The sequence below is a fragment of the Maylandia zebra genome, linkage group LG17 (assembly GCF_041146795.1).
Source record: "Maylandia zebra isolate NMK-2024a linkage group LG17, Mzebra_GT3a, whole genome shotgun sequence".
Taxonomy (NCBI): domain Eukaryota; kingdom Metazoa; phylum Chordata; class Actinopteri; order Cichliformes; family Cichlidae; genus Maylandia; species Maylandia zebra.
In genome coordinates, this window is record NC_135183.1 from 38442777 (window position 1) to 38459414 (window position 16638).

Genomic DNA, 16638 nt, shown 5'->3' on the forward strand with positions numbered 1-16638 from the left:
GAACATATAATATAGTAACTTAACTACAGTGTTCGAAAGCGTCTTCTTTTCTGTCTGCCATAGTAAAGACTGCAGCAACATCTGGGATGCATACATTGCGCACATGTTTTAATTACAGTATCTTGGCTAATGTATCAAAGACATCTTGGATGATTTATAAGACGTGCATCCATCCAGCAGCAAGAGTTAAGAATTAGGTTGTATAATTCAAAGCTGTAGAAAAGGTAAATAATTATCTCACGGTCCATGTCTATGTTCCTCCAGGGAAGCTTGTGGGGAAGAGTGATGGCCTCACTGAGCTTTTGCACATTCCCAACTCTGCCAAAGTTGTCAACATCAAGGATCCACAGCCTGGGATGTGGTCTATCAAGGTAAACAATTCATTCTTTAGCAGAAAATGTGTGTAAAATAACAGCCTGCTAACAACTACCATCGCTGGACTGCTTTTAAGACCGCTTACTGCAAATAGTTGAGTGGTGTAGCCTTGAAACGAGGTAACAACGTAGACCCCAGGAGGGAGCCGTGGCCTTGAAGAAGGTTCAAAACTTGAATTACTGCAGTAATATATCAGCATGCTGAGATACAATGATATGTAATCAATTTGACATGCACGCTGTCTGGTGAAGGCATCTCGGATTCCCAGTGAATCAAAGCATGATCAGAAAAACACACGTGAGCCCTGAGATGGATTTTAAAGCAACACTGAGGATCGAGACAATGTTTAACATTCAAAGCTCTGCTCCTGTCTAATCTTGGCACCCAGCTGTCACACGTTGTCACTGCTGCTGTCAAAGCCAGATGTTTTGGATTTTGTTAACCTGAGTGATTTGTCGGCGTTGTGTCAGTGTTGCCTCTGAGGCCCCCGGTGGTGCACTCATCTCTGCATAGAGTTAGATTTTTGTTGCGTGTGTGGAAAAAATGTCGACTCAGCGCTTCCTCTAATAAAAAAGTGTGCATCAAACTCTGGGAGGTGCATATGAGCGATGAGAGAGCATTAATGGGTGGAACATTTGTATTGCTGTAGCTTTTTCTACATGTTGGTGCGATATTACTCTCTCTGGCTTTTATATTACATGATATTCCACAGTATATACGATGCTTCTATTTTGTAGTTCTTTCTTTAGTTTTTTAGGCAAAATAGAAATTAAAACGAGTCCTTTCCAGCTGTATCTGCAGCTAACCCACAGGTTAAGCCACTGCTGGGGTCTGTCTCTTTTCAGATTGTTTCCTTATTCCTTCTGTGTGACAGAGAAAACACTCCCTGATACACAGAATTACCTCTCGTGAACCTTTCCAGGTTTTAATATGTTGCTTATATTTGTTTTTCTCTACTGGGGGTACTGGTAAGTGAAACTCTGAGATTGAAATATGCGCTAAGGTGAATCATCTGTAGTGTTCTGTTTTATATCTGCTTAAAAAGCTCTCAGGAAGCTTTGAGTTCTGTGCTGACTTAACTCATCCAATGTGATCTGTGTTTATAGAAGTGCTGATGGATATAAACAGACACCAAAAAAAGAGAGACAGCAACTTTCTGTCTTAATCATGTCATCCAGTCGCCTCTGCTGCTGCCCCCTTCCCGACTCTATCATTCACTCCCTTTCTGTCACTTACTGAATATTCCTTCCTCTTTCCGTCCTTCTCCCCTCCCCAACACATTTAGTCCTCTAATTCTCTCCCTCAGAGACTCAGGGATCCGCTGCTCAGCTTAAACTCCCAAAACATCTTGTTTTTCCTTTCGGAAAGTGGCTTTTCCCCACATCACTCTAACAGGCTTTTAGACATACATATCTCCTTGTCATCTGTAGCTGTATTTCCCAGGGCACCCAAAGAAATGTGAATAAATACTTGAGGGGGATTTAGCTATTCTACCATGCTGGGTTTCTGTAACGCTAATGGCCCATGACATCCCAGTGTAACACCCAGACCACAGATTTTTGTGTGAAAAGGAATTTGATCCATTTTAATCTGACTTTAATTGGATAAAGTAGTGATGTGTTGAAGCCAGGTTCACCCAATTATCAGCACCTGCTTCTTCACATAATTCTTGCAACATTAATCTCAATTTTGTTTAATTGAATTTAATTATTTCACTGTAAGGTAAGATCATGTACACATACTGTAAAAAAATTCAGTTTGCACTAAAAGCAAACTTCGCCACCTCTGTACGCACATAAGGTAATCAAACTGTGAGGTCGCTGTCATTCACAAGTGGCTAACCCTAAGCTAAAATGCTTTAATTTATATATCTAGAGATATATCTAAAGCCATCACCAGCAGTAAGGAGCTCCAGCATTAGAGCTCTGTGGTACAGCTGTCTGTCAGCACCACATATCTACTGCACAAAAAAGGGATCTAGGGATATGAATTACAGTGCAGACTTTCCATATGCTTACTTTGAAGAGTGTGTTTACAGAATTTTGTAACCCATGATAGGAATGATAAAGTTTTAATTTGAAAAGCATGTAAAATAGCTTAAAGCCTCCCCAGGCACTTTTTTCCTAAATTGGTGTTTCATTAAAGTCATTCTGACTCATTTGCTTGCAGTATATCACAGGACTCGCACAAAGAAAATAAACTGACATTATAACCAGATGCAGCTACTAAGAAATTATAGGATGCAACAAAGGCATACGCTCAAATTATACTGTTTTTTGTATAGATGCATGCTTAAGGTAAGGAAATCCCAGAGAGTTGGTTCTGTTCATGTGAACGTTGTTTTTAATGTCACTCACCCAACGACTTCTTCAGTCTCTGCACATTTGCTTTAGTTTTTCAATGAATTAAAGTCGTAACCAATAAAAAAAACTATTAAAGCTCTGCGTACGAATCCAATCAGTGATTCTCCAGAAAGCAAATAAATGTCTCAGCACAGATCTGATTCAGCTAAGCGCTGGTGTATTCAGGCCTGGACAGGTCAGTCTGTATGGGTGATTGTGAAATTGGGAAATGGGAGTGGTTTTAATTGCACTCACTGTTCTTTGCCTTTTCTAAAGGAGTGACCTTTGAAGAACCTCTCTCCTAATTATCCCCTCAGTTACAACCAACTAAAGACCAAGTGTAATGCTGTGGCAGCCATTAGGGTGGGTTTAATGCAGGCATTAGCCTTTGAGGCTGAACCAAATCCCCTCATTATCTGAGCAATTTCACCTATAGTTTCATAATTGTGCTCATCTTTGCCTGCAAGCTCTGCACTATCCTATTTGGTAGTTTTCTCTTTACTGTACGTCAGATAGAACGTAGTCATTAATAAATGCAGCAAATTCACAAACTCTCTTTGATTTCAGGCAATTGCAAATGACAGTTTAGGTTTGCGTGCCTTGTTTTGCCCTGTGACTCAGTGTCTGTGACACCACCGGCGTGTTTCACCTTAGGTGAGGGGTTTCCACCTCTCACCAACATATACTTCATTGTAATTACTCTGTCTCTATTTTTCAAAGCTTCAAATCACCTCCACATGATGAGGACCACATGAGCAATTACCTGCTCTCTGATTATAGTCGTTGTGTTTAAAGTGATTCTTAGACCAAATAGGTCATCTCCCGATTGAGATGTAAGATATTAGGCTGTTAGCAGTGGCTTTGTCAGTGGCGTGTCTGTACATGTGGGGGATTGTTGGCATACAAAAGACTCTTCCCAATGCTGTGTCTGTCATTTACACCACTCAGCACTGCCTTTGATGACCCACGCCCTCTTCATTTGTTTGAATCTGAGCTATTATAGTTTCATGAGTTCTGATCAGCTGATCAGGTTTTCCAAATTCAATAATTAGTTTTAGTCGTTTTATATTTTTCAAAAGCCTAAAATGTTTTAGTTTCGTTTTAGTTAACTATAACAGCCTTTTGGTGATTCCTATAAATCAGCGCTCCCCAACCTTTTTTGCGTCACGGACCAGTTTATGTCCAATAATATTTTTACGGACCTGCCTTTAAGGCGTCACGGATAAATACAACAAAATAAAACCAGTACCAGTACCAAATGTATTCATAACACACAGGAAAAGACCCAGGCAAACCGAGTTAAAGATAAAAACGATAAAATCCCTGTTAACCATAAATTTCACACCCGAGCTTCAACTCTCGCGGCCCAGTACCAAACAGATCCAGTACCGATCCGTGGCCCGGGGGTTGGGGACCGCTGCTATAAATCATATCGCCATTAAGGATCAGCTTGGATCAAACATCTGAAATTTAAGAATAAAGGTTTATCCATTAAGAATTCTTGGTACCTCAAAGACAGTATCTGGTAAACAAATGGACCTAAAACACTTCTACCTTTTTAATACAGACCGCAAGTGAAGGAAGGCACTCAGTCCGTATCTCAGGTCTCAGTACCATCGACTTCCGAGCTGGGTTTTCCAGGAAAGCCACCATGGACTTTAAAAAGACATCCAGTAGGCCAGTTCAAGGTCGGTAAAGGAAACATTTAAAAACTTTGGAAACAACAGGATGTGATGTTTGTTTGTTTTGTACTTGCTGGTTTTTTGCTTTCATCTTTTGAGATGTCAGAATATTCCACATGAGGACACAACACATATTGATTTTCCAGGTATTCCCACCCATATCCTTCTGAACACCACTGGACTCTCTCCTCCTGCTCGACCTGACAGGCTGGAGCTCCTGTCTATCTCTGGCACAGTGATCAAAACTTTGCCAATCCGGTACTACCCGGACCGTCAACCGTACAACCTCTGGAACATCACAGAGTTCATACCACCCAACGAGGCCTTCTTCCTGCGAGTGACAGGATATGACCGCGACGGTTTCTTGTTCCAGAGAGTCTCGAGTGTTTCCTTCTCCAATATTGTACCTGGTCAGAGATGCATATTATTAATCATATTTAGATGGATATATAAAAGGTTTCCTACCAATTTGCTTATTAATTTTCCTGACTTCATTTGCTTCTTTATCTTCCCGTTAGATGCTCCTAAGGTGCTGATGCCAGCCAAAACTCATGGTTACTACCTCCAGAGAGGGATAATCAAATGCCAGGTAGAGAGTTTCATCCCTTTCACACTGCGCTTCAGCAGGGATGGAGGAAGACTTGGGGTGGACCAACTTTTCAGGTGAGCAGCAGCTGTCAAAATAATATAATATCATCTATTAAGTGTTAAGATTAACACATTCTGCTTAGGACCACTGTGATTCAAAGAAGACTGATTTTTCAATCTGTTGTCGTTTATATTTGGAGTCATGCTCTTTTCTGCAACCTATGAAAAAACCCTAAATTTATTCTAATGTTTGCCAGACCATATGCTTACTCAGATCTCAAAACTGGTCATTAAGGGACAGGTGAGCTCTGAAAAGTCATCTTTATTGGGGCAAGCGTTAAAGACCTAAACACCTTCAGGGTGTTTTTATGAATCATTTTGGCTATGTGTGGCTTGTTGGTTATGGTTAATGTCTTTAATTGTTACTACATTTCCAGGCTTTGTAAGAAAAGGTATAATGTCCTCAACAGATGTATTATAATGGACATGCTGGAGGATGTAAAACTATTATATTTTGTTTCCATCTCGAGATTAAATTCAGTTAAATTTTACAGAGATGAGTTGATAGAGTACCAAAAGGATTCTTAAAAAGCAAAAAATAAAGTAAATCTGCTGGTCGTTAACACTTTTTCACAAATTTCCTGTGACTCTGTCATTCTAGTGAGTCTGACAGTGCATTATGGGAAATAGCCGAGGTAACTCTAAAGGACGAGGGTTACTACGAGTGCATTGCCATCAGCAGCGCTGGAACAGGGCGAGCTCGGACCTTTCTGGATGTATCAGGTAAACAAAAGTTTATTGCACAAAAATCATGAAACACCAGCTCCAAAACATTTAACGTTTTCTAGTCGTTTAAATAAGACTTTTGTTTTTAAAAACTATGATCTGAGTCTCTAGTTCATGTTATGGATTACAAATTATGGAAGTAACATAAATGGGGGCTCGTCCGGGATCTTTTGGGCTCACCGTCAGAGATCTCAGGCACAAATCACGGACAAGCCTCCAATTTTCACAAATTTGCTTTAGATGTGTGACAAATAATGAGAACCTAGAAGATTTTTGTTTAAACAAAAGAGAATTCACAACACAAACACAAAAGAGAGTCGAACCAAAGTGGAAGCGAGAGATGGTTAATCCGGGCCAGCTTTTATTGCCTGTAAGCTAGTTGTTGTCTAATGCAAGTATAAACTACCTCTAGCAGTGTGGGAGAGGCATGACAATACAACAAAATGATAAACTAAGTTAAAGTAATTCTCAGAATTTGTGTTGCTGTGTTATTGTTATTGTAATTATTAGTGAGCTACCCTCCATCACTACATTAAATGAGCCATGGCTGCTGGCCAGGAACGCTTACAGGCTGGGGAGCATTAGACTGTCAACAGATGTAAATGAAGTCTGATCGAGCTGCTGGCAGGGCAATGTTTAGAAAACAACACGTTATTACTGAGTGAAATGGAGCAGCAGGTATATGTCATGCTTAGCAGGTTTACACACACACACATGTTGGGTATTCATATCTTGTGGGGACATCTAATTGACATAATGCTTTCCCTAGCCCCATGCCCTAACCCTAACCCTTACCCTAAACCTAACCATAACCTAATTGTAACCCTAACAGAGCCACATTTTTAGTCTCAAAAATGCCTTCAAACTGATTAGGACTGGGATTTTGGTCCCCACAAAGATATGAATGCACACATGCACACACACAAAAGCTATGGACCTATGGCTGGAATCTATGTCGCAGTCAACATGGGCTAAAGTTTATAGTTTCTCCTGCAGTCGAGTCCATGCAGAGACACTGCACGATGGCAAGATTAATGTAACTTAATGGAGCGTAAAACATGATGCTGTAATCCATGCCTCAGTGCAGGTTTGTAATGGAGCCTATGGTATGGTTTTTGTGAGTCATTTGTAAAGAAATGAGCTGTGGCTACAGTGTAAGATGAGAAAACATAAAGCTGCAATTAAGCTGCAGGATGTTCAAGGAAAAAAACATCCCACTGATGGTTTGGTTTGGTCACTGACTTGGATGCACAGTTTTGATAAAGCAGCTGAGCCACAGAAACTGACTGTTATCCACAACGAGAAAAAAGATCACGTAAATCATTTTTTGGATGATAATTTTATCACTCTAAGCCCTGAGCAAGGACAGAACCAGAAGGGATCATACAGTGATTTATATGTTTAGTCTCACCACTGGGCAAAATAAAAATTATGTTTCCAAATTTCTCTGCAGAGTTTTTATTTTTCAGACACAACCTGTCCTGTCGTAAGATACCAGAAACAAACACACATGAGTCTGAATTCATTCCATCTTTTTTTGTCCAGTTTTTTCTTTCCAAGAAACTTTCGTCTCTGTGGAATTCACAGAGCTTCATCTGCATGATTATTGCCAAGCTGGGTGGAGAAGGTTGAAAGACGCTTTGTGAAACAGAAGAGCAAAAGAAGAAGCCAGACAGGGTCCTGTGTAATATATGAGCGTAACTCATTGCGCTGACTGACCTGCTGTGTTTACAGTTCAAAGTTGCGGAGGTAGCTCAGTGCAGCTAACTGTTGCCTTTTATGATGTCCCTAAAATTTCATGAAATAAATCCCCTCTCAGCCACAAGTCCAACCTTTGTTAGTGAGCCAGCTATACTCTGAACAGGATGACAGGGCCCTGTTTTTTATACACATGCAAACACATAATACCGCCCCTGCTGCCAAACTTATGTCATCCTAATCCCAGAGAGCTATTCTGAAATCCCCAGCATCCTCCCTTTATCAGAGCCAAAGCTTCCACCGCCACATCTTCCATTTCTTTTCTACTTTTCCTTTTATTACCCTTTTCTCTACTTAGCTGTGGTTCCACACTGAGAAAATGATTGATGACACGGCAAGGCTCACACGATTTCTGTTTTTGACATGATGACGCGACAAAAGACGGACAACAGGCAAGTTTGGTGGATATAAGATCTGACAAACTTTGGACATCATTTGATGTGCGAGTGCTTCAAAAGATAACAAAAAACCTTTGCACATCTATTTCAGAAGAAAATCAGACTGAGCAAATGTTGTAAACAGGCAAACAATAAATTATTGCTCAGGCGTGTGAGGACATCAAGGAATACATTTCCAGAGGCTAAGAACAATACACGTTTACATCCTGTATTATTTGACCGTTAGAAATATATGAATTTCTGTAGTTTTGGTCTATCTGTCTGATCTGTAACTCATATCTCTTTTGGTTGTTTGGTTGTTTGCAAACATTTGTGTGTTTCACAGCTTCTGACCAGTCGACCAATAACTCGTAGTTTGTGCACGTGCAGAAAATTTAGGTTAAAAAACTTGACTCCAAAAAAGTCAGGGCAGTTTCCATGATTGGATTCTTTTTGTCGCTACTTACGTAAGTGTCACAAAGAAAGTAACCACTTGCTCTGAACTGCTGTTTATTCTATGATGTCACGTTTTTTCGATTGCTGCCAACAACCTTCGTTCATCCTGCTCTCACACTCACACAGAGCCCCCTCCAGCCGTCACAGTCCAGGGTAACGTAACTGCCTCCCCGGGCTCCCGGGCCGTCCTCACCTGCCACGTCGTTAGCACCGTCAGCTTCAACCTCACCTGGTTGAGAGGAGGCCAAGACGCCCGTCTGGACCCACGCGTGAACGTCCTCGCCAACCTTTCGCTGCAGGTGTCCGCCGTAACCCCGGATCATTCTGGCTGGTACGAGTGTCACGCTGTAAATGAGGGAGGGGTGACTGCAGAGCGGCTCTACCTCACTGTACAAGGTGAGGAGCGTGTGTTTATGTCTTTGTGTGTTCTTAGGTTTTAACCTGCTGATGGTCTGTGTGGCTTTGTACCTGCACCTGCAATTCTCAGCGAACACAACCACTTTTCTAAAATATATGTCTCTTAAGTGCCCCTGCCTCCCTTCCCTCCCCTGCTCCCCATATTTCACTCTTTCGCTTTATGAGATGTGTGAAAATTATTTATGGTTGACTCTCAGGCAACACTGAAGTAGAGTTTTCCATCTCCGGACTTATAGTCGTGTTCCTAACGCTTCACTGACATGAGTCGGGAACACTGTTGCATGGATGAAAGAGTGCTGCTATCTATCTGGCCAGCTCCACAGAGCGTCTGCCAGCACCTGGGCAGGAAACAGTGATGCGGTACAGCTGCTAAAATCCACTTATTAGCACAGGATCTCAGCCAGAAACATTTGAGAAAGGAATTGAGGAAGTCTGAATGAGTGAAGAATTTTTCTTATTTTCTGTCCTTAATTCAATCTGTCCAGATGAACATCCTGTGTTTGCTTGGCTATACGACCAGAGAAGAAGAAAATTCAAAATCCATATGCTGCACGATGTTAGCCTAAATCTCTCCGCATGCTTTACTTCTTGGGCTTCAGTGGTTTTAAAAGAAGACAAATTGGCGTTCTTCTCTTTTTAAATGAGAAGGAGAGCCGTTTACTCAAAGTGGCTTTTATTTTCTAGACCTAAATTTAAAGTGTTCTTGTGATCTTACCTCAGAGCAAATTGTTGTCTTTCTAAGTGAATATTTGAAGCCGGCGCTTCAGGCAGGTTTTGAGAGGAACTCTGTCATTTGGCTCGTCTCACTGAGTGACGACCTACACAGTTGACCCAAAAACTGTTTAACTGGATACTTTTTCTCTTTTCTTTAATATCTCCACCTGCTTGTTTTTTGTCACTAGTTTATTTTAACCTGTTTATTGCTATTTGTTTTACTCCTTTTGCTTCTTTCTTTCTTTTTTTGCATATTATTTTCTCTGTAAAAAAAACCAAACAGCTGTTAGCAGGCCCTGGGGGTTTCCTAATTACTCCTGTACAGACCCATCCTAGTGATTAGTCTCACTTTGAAGTAAGCCAAGTCTGCTGACAGCTTACAACACTTGGACGCTGCACAGTGGAACTTGGGAGTGTGTCTGTGCCGTCTGCCTTAATTTAAAATGTCTTTTCTTCTTTTGATTTTTCTGTTGTGTCTCCACAAATTACCTGTTTAAATGGCAACAGGTCACACCATCCGAGTGTTGTTTTTAAGCCTTATTCAAACGGTTCTTGTCAGACAAAGTTTCCAGCCAAAAATAGGGCTTTTAATGACTTCTTGCCACAGCTGTGTAGCAGTCGTCGCTTTGTGGTTGTTTAGTCGTTGGAGGACAGAGATAAAGAAATATGTGGGCGAAGTGTTCGTGTGACTTACAATACTACTCTTTGTAAGTTGGATGTCTACAGTTTGGATACTGCCAGTGAGTCATTAGCATACATGGCCTTTTCAAAATTAGACAGCCACAGATGTAGTCATAGTAGATGCAGTCTGACAGAGGGGTCAGAGGAAGACGTGTAAAGAGGAGACTCGGGATAAATACATCGTGAGAGGGCGTGAAGGCAGATGAATGACGCAGAGGTGGGAGAGGATCAAGGGACTGCTGGAGACAAGCCTCTCCCAGACGTATCACATCTGTTGCTGGCTCGGGAGAGGCTTGTCGATATGGTTGTCCTAGTTTCTCTGCTGTCCCCTGTCCCCGGTGACATTGTGAGAATAAGAGGCAAGTGAAGACAGAGAAGAGGCCTTGTAGTTGTTCTGGCACGCTTTCCTTTGATCTTGTGTGTTTTCCAGTCCTTAAGATGTTTTTCACAATGGAAAGTCAAATTGTTCTCAAGTCAAAGTTCTAATATGTATAATATGGTAAATGTGCTGTATACCTTTTAAAATGTGGTGATTGAAGCACCCAACGTGTGTGTGTGTGTGTGTGTGTGTGTGTGTGTGTGCCTTCATTTTCTTAAGTGTATTCCCTCAGCTAACCTTTCATAAAGTAATTTATTGATGGCGCACAAGCCAGAGCAAGTTCCTGGCAGGGACGCAGATTTGATGTTTCAGAAAAGTCTCTACATTAGGAAGTCTTAGACGGATTTTCCTGAAGTCGGAAAGGTCGGAGAAACTGGACGTGATCGTAGCAGCGGGAATAGAGTAGAGAAAACACACCCTTAAAGAGAAGAGTTACACATCGTAAATCAGTTGGAAAATCTCTGTATAGCCAGCTTCTCTGGGTCTGGATTCAGTATTCCCTCCTGTGTTACCAATAAAAACGAGAATGTGAGGGTGAAAGATGTCCTGTGAAACACTAATGGTTGTCATATCAGCTGTCACTCTTCTCACTACGGTGACAATAAAAGTTTATGCACTGTTACGACGTCTGACTGAAGCTGGACTCATTCAAAGCGCAAACTGCTTTCCTTGAATCTGTCCACGACTGTGTTTCACTGCAGACAGTGCAGCCAATCGCTCTGCAGTAACGCCTGCGACTGAATAAGACGGCGATTCATTTTAGCAACTTGTCTTTTATTCTAGAGGTGCCCAGAGTGTCAGTAGAGCCGCGCAATCAGACCTTTACGGCAGGAAACGATGTGCAGATCAGCTGCTCGGCTAGCGGCTATCCTCCACCTCGCCTGGTCTGGACCCACAACGGCATGTTCATCACGGCGTCCAGCAGGTGAACTGATTTCCTCTCGCACAAACAGAATCAATCATTCGTCTTTATATTAATTATACAACTCAGATTTTTCAGCGCATAGAATAAATGTCGATCTTTTCAGACACAGGATGACTCCCGGTGGCTCTCTGGTTATAAAAAATATGGAGAAAAAGGATGGAGGAGCGTATGGCTGCCTGGCCAGCAACCCGGCTGGGACCCACTCAGTGACCTCCATCCTCACTTACATGGGTGAGCGCACACATTCACAGACACTGGAAGCAAACACAACATTTACTAATATATTTTATGTATCACGTGCACTGCATTGCCCTTGATTCTCTTTATGGTACTGATGTTTTTCTATTTTTTGTTTTTCTAGAGTCTCCTGTAGTGTCTGTGGCATTCAGCGAGATTCTTATTGGTGTTGGAGAAGCCACTGTGATGGCCTGTTCAGCATCTGGAATCCCCCAGCCTGAGATCTGGTGGTACAAAGGTAGCATCTCATAGGACGTGACAGGTTTAGAAAATAAAGAAAAATGGAAACCGTCAACATATTCCCACAATCAGTTTGGATTATGTATAAGTTCAACGCACAGAAAAAGATTTTTCACCAAAACACTTGTTTTTTGTTACGCTGCTGTACTTGCTCTGTTTTGTAGGCCACACAAAGCTCCGCCCATCGTCCCTCTTGGAGGTGGACACATCGGGGGGGACGCTGACCATCAAGGAGACCCAGAATGCCGACGCTGGAGATTACACCTGCTTGGCTGTCAACGCTGCTGGCACCGCATCAGGACGGATCTCTCTGAGCGTTGGAGGTGAGAGCGGGACCAAGTTCTGTTTCCTGTGCTGCATGTTGCTAATGTCGTGCGACTGAGGTTTTCTGTCTTTGCTTCTGTTTTCAGCTTTAATATTTGCTTTAAGGGGGAATTGTTTTTACCATCCAGTCCTATTGGATAGCTACAGCTCTTACTTTCTTTTCAGGAAGACTAACAAAAGTAAATTGAAATCCAAATCTGTTAAACAGAAGCAAACTCAGAGGAATTGTGGGTAGTCGTCTCTGTTTGGGACTTTATCCCCTCGGTGAACTCGTGCAGAACTGCGAAACCTTTTTCAGGGCCAGATGTATAAATGACATAAGCACATGTTCCCTGAAGATGGTGTTGTTAAAATACTTGTACCTTCACACATATTTTACACTATACACACGCTTTACTTAGATGACCTGAGTGTGACATATCTTCATGCCAAAGACAACAATAGAAGCACCGATTGAATCCTGGCAACGCTTTATTTGGAGCCTTGAAACATTGTCTTTATGTGCTATATATGAATGCGCTCTTTACCAGACCAAGAACAAAAAGTGTTTGGTTTACACCTGCAGTTAAGAAGGTTGTACAGAGGTGGATTCACATGTTTGCAAGGTTAATTGTGCAAACTGTCCGCAGTAGCTGTACGCTAGAATCGGTAACTAACCCAAAACATGCAAAAAGCACGGACAGACTGTCTTTAACGTGGATCATCTTCTACCCTTTTTGGTCTCTTCACCGCTCTAGCTGCACCCAAGTTCACCGTAGAGCCGTCGGATGTGGCTGTGGACATCGGCTTCAACGTGACCCTGCCCTGTTATGCCCGAGGTTACCCTGAACCAGAGATCGCCTGGCGGAGAGAGGACGGCTCGCCACTTTTCAACAGGCCTCGCACACATGGCACTATCTCACAGAGCAAAGGGCGTCTACAGATCACCAGTAAGATTTTTTTAAGCTGTATATGAATTTACAGATGACTGAAACAAATACAGTTATTTTATACCTTAATGTCCCTCTTTCCTTCAGACCTATGGGTGGGGGATGAGGGGGTTTATATTTGTGAGGCCCAGAATCAGTTTGGCAAGATCCAAACCCAGGCCAGCGTCGCTGTGACTGGATTAGGTAAGAAAAGCTTATTAAATTTCTCATTTCTTTGATACTATTATATTTTTCTGGTCTAGCACCGTAACCTCCGAATCGCTCAGTTAGCTCCGTCGCTCTCAAAACACACACATATCGGTTTCATGGCTGCTGAAGCTTCCTGTGCATCTTGGGAGTTTGTTAGAACCTTGTAAACTCTCTAATTCTGTTTCACAGCTTCTCTTTAGTGGAAAACACACTGAGCTCTTATATGTAGGCCAAAGGTTAGAAGGCAAAGACCCACCCAGATGTTATGCAGCTTCAGCTACTGCAGCTTTTCCCTACTGACAACATGCCTCACAACATTCATGGGATAAAAGAAAGTACATTCTTAATGCTTCCACAGAATGTGAGGGGAGAGGTAGCACTTTATTACCTGATCCTATAAGTAAGTCTGAGCACCTCTATAAAATCAGAAGTCTTGGCAGTTTGCTGGTGCGTTCAGGTGCGTGTTCTTCTGAGGAGTGGACTTCCCAGCAAATTCATCTTGAGGTCAAACTGTGCAAAATTCAGAGAGATTGCAAAAAACCCAGAAGCAACATATCAGACTCGGCAGTCTGTATGTTAAATGTTAAAGTTCATGACAGCACAATTAGAAAACCCTAACCCAGAGAAAGCCTCTTGTCTCTAAAAAAAAACCTGTCAGCACATCTCAGGTTTGCAAAGTTGCATCTAAACAAACCACAAGACTTTTGGATGTCCTCTGGACAGACAGGGCCAAAGTGGAGATGGCCATAATGCACAGTGCCATGTTTGATGTAAACCAAGCAGCATATCAGCACAAACGCCTCTTACCAGGTGAAAGTGGGCAACAAGACAATGATCCCAAGCACAGCAGCTACAACAGAAGAAAAGAAAAGAATCAAGGTGTTGCAATGACCTCTGTTTTCTGTTCCTTTAAGTTAAGAAAGTTTAAAGCCATCCATGCCTTTACATCATCCAAACAATCTAGTGAACCCCTCAGAGGACTCACAGATTTGCGTTTTAGTGGCAGGTAAATCACGTGTTGCAATGACCGTGAGTCCAGACATCAACCTGGCTGAAATGCTGTTGGACTGTAAGGCAGCTGTGACTAAACAAATGCCTGAACTGAACACTGCGTGTTCCAGAATTCCTCCACAACCATGTGAGACACTGATAAAGTCGACAGAAAACACTTCAGATTATTGCTGCTAAAAGTGATTCTTCAAGCTACCGACTGGTGGCGTGCATTCAGTTTTTCTCAGAAATGCATACAGTCCTGAAAACCTCGTTTTTTGCTTGGCTGTATACCAAATGCAGATGTACGGCAGTTTCTTTTGGTGTGTCCGCTGCATGTACGCGTTCCCAGGCTCATCAGGGTGGTCGTCAAATTCCCCTCACCAACACCCTGTTGTCCATCTCCTACAGATGACGTCACCACTGATTGTGTTAACACCCCAAACTGTTTCCACAAATGTGATGTTACAAGTTTGTATTTATACACATACAAAGGCGTGTGCGTGTGGTTCTAGCAGCTGTATAAACACTGTACTTACAGTATTGATGATGCAGTTGCAGGAACAGTCACTCCCTGTCCGTCATACTGTACGCACACTGAACACACCTTATAAACACTTATTGCCATCGGCGTCCTTGATTTTTACTTCTCATAACGTCCGTAAACTTGTCCAAATGGCGTCCACAGTTTCACCCGTCATCGCGATGAGTCCGGCTGTGCTGAGCGTGATCGAGGACCAGCCGATGACTCTTCCTTGCGTGCTGCTTGGTGGGAATCCGCTGCCCGAGAGGCAGTGGCTGCACAACTACGGCCTGGTGAGGACACAGAGAGGAATTAGATTTTTAAATTGTTTTCCACATCTTGCACACCTTGATTCTTGCCCTGGGTTGAATAAAGAGGATTTCATTCAACTTCTGTCAGGTGACCTCAGACCAGTATGTGTCAGTGAGGAGGGATGGCAGTCTGCATATCGAGAGAGTTCGGCTGGATGATGCCGGTGACTACACCTGCCTGGCTGAGAACGCTGTCGGGGCCGCCAACCACACCACCGCTGTCAACGTTTACGGTAGCAAACATTAGAACGCATAAAATCTCTACACAGACAAGCGCATGTTATCCTCCCACCTATCAGACATCTTTTAGGTTCAGCATTGAGATCAGCTCTAACGGGAATTGAAGAAATTGAAGAAATGCAAATAACCGAACCAAGCCTGGGCTGATATCATTAAGCACACCTGGGCTGTTTCTGCATTGATGTCTCTAAATATCATTTCATTTAATGTCTCCTTTCCACTGTGAAGGCTCTTGTGCTCAGGAACAGGAATATCTAACCCAGGAGCTGCTGAAGGAATTGTAGACTTTGAAGCAAAGTGTGTGAGAGAGTGAAACGTGTTCTCCATTTCTACTAAAATCAGCTGCTGGTAGATTCTACCGACATAAACAGGAACAGTTTGCAGCATGTATATTAAAGCAGCGGCTCCTTTAAATTAGTGGGGTTAGGTCATTTTCATGTAGGCATGCACAAATCACTTGTATTGATCTTGCAGTAAGTCATGAGAAACTGTGCAAAGTGTGCAGCCAGAACACCATGCTGTGTCTTGTATTGTGTACACTCCACGTGATGCAGTTGTTTAGCTAAATCATGTTTCCAAAAAATGTTACAAGCCTCCGAGTGATGATCTCTTCTGCAGAGTCCTTGGAGTGACAGAGTCACAAAAAAAGAGAGCGAGAGGGGAAAAAAGCACAAAAGTAAAACAGGAACATCTGTACTGAGCAGTGCATGGACAGCTTCTTTCCAGATGCTCGTGAGACACACAGGAAATCAGTGGTGGCAGTGATGTGGAGACATCCAGGCACAGATTCAACGCAGAGGACAAAATGCATGGAGTAGATTCTATAAATGCCCGATGATGAAATTCTTCCGTATCTTCTCTTGCTTTCATTTTTGCAGTGATTCCCACCATTCAGCATGGCCCTCAGGTATTCAGCACAATCGAAGGAACGCCCATCTCCCTCCCCTGCCGTGCCGCTGGAGTACCGGCTCCTGATATCACCTGGACAAAGGTGTGCATCTCTTCTCTTGAAACAGCCAAAAAAAAAAAGCCAGGTCTCTTTAAATGCTGCCAAATAATTTTCAGTGCCACACACAGAGAAGCCATATGACACAGGGATGAAAGACACAACTAATAGTTAACTGTAGCTGTTAACTAACACTTAATATTGCTCAAGTTGCATCGCAATGTCTCAC

The 16638-nt window shown here is 42.5% G+C and overlaps 1 protein-coding gene across 2 annotated transcripts in view; it reads left to right on the forward strand.

Annotated features, from left to right (window-relative positions):
- hmcn1 (hemicentin 1) overlaps positions 1-16638 on the forward strand; it is an 89906-nt gene that overhangs the window by 26896 nt on the left and 46372 nt on the right. For both annotated transcript variants that reach the window (XM_014407334.4, XM_076875519.1), the window contains exons 6-20: positions 265-371; positions 4285-4405; positions 4546-4809; positions 4918-5062; positions 5649-5770; positions 8491-8760; positions 11339-11480; positions 11584-11711; positions 11842-11955; positions 12122-12280; positions 13019-13210; positions 13298-13393; positions 15078-15205; positions 15312-15456; positions 16342-16454. In XM_014407334.4, coding sequence (XP_014262820.3) covers positions 265-371; positions 4285-4405; positions 4546-4809; positions 4918-5062; positions 5649-5770; positions 8491-8760; positions 11339-11480; positions 11584-11711; positions 11842-11955; positions 12122-12280; positions 13019-13210; positions 13298-13393; positions 15078-15205; positions 15312-15456; positions 16342-16454 — 2246 coding nt within the window. The remainder of the gene's footprint in view (positions 1-264; positions 372-4284; positions 4406-4545; positions 4810-4917; positions 5063-5648; positions 5771-8490; positions 8761-11338; positions 11481-11583; positions 11712-11841; positions 11956-12121; positions 12281-13018; positions 13211-13297; positions 13394-15077; positions 15206-15311; positions 15457-16341; positions 16455-16638) is intronic.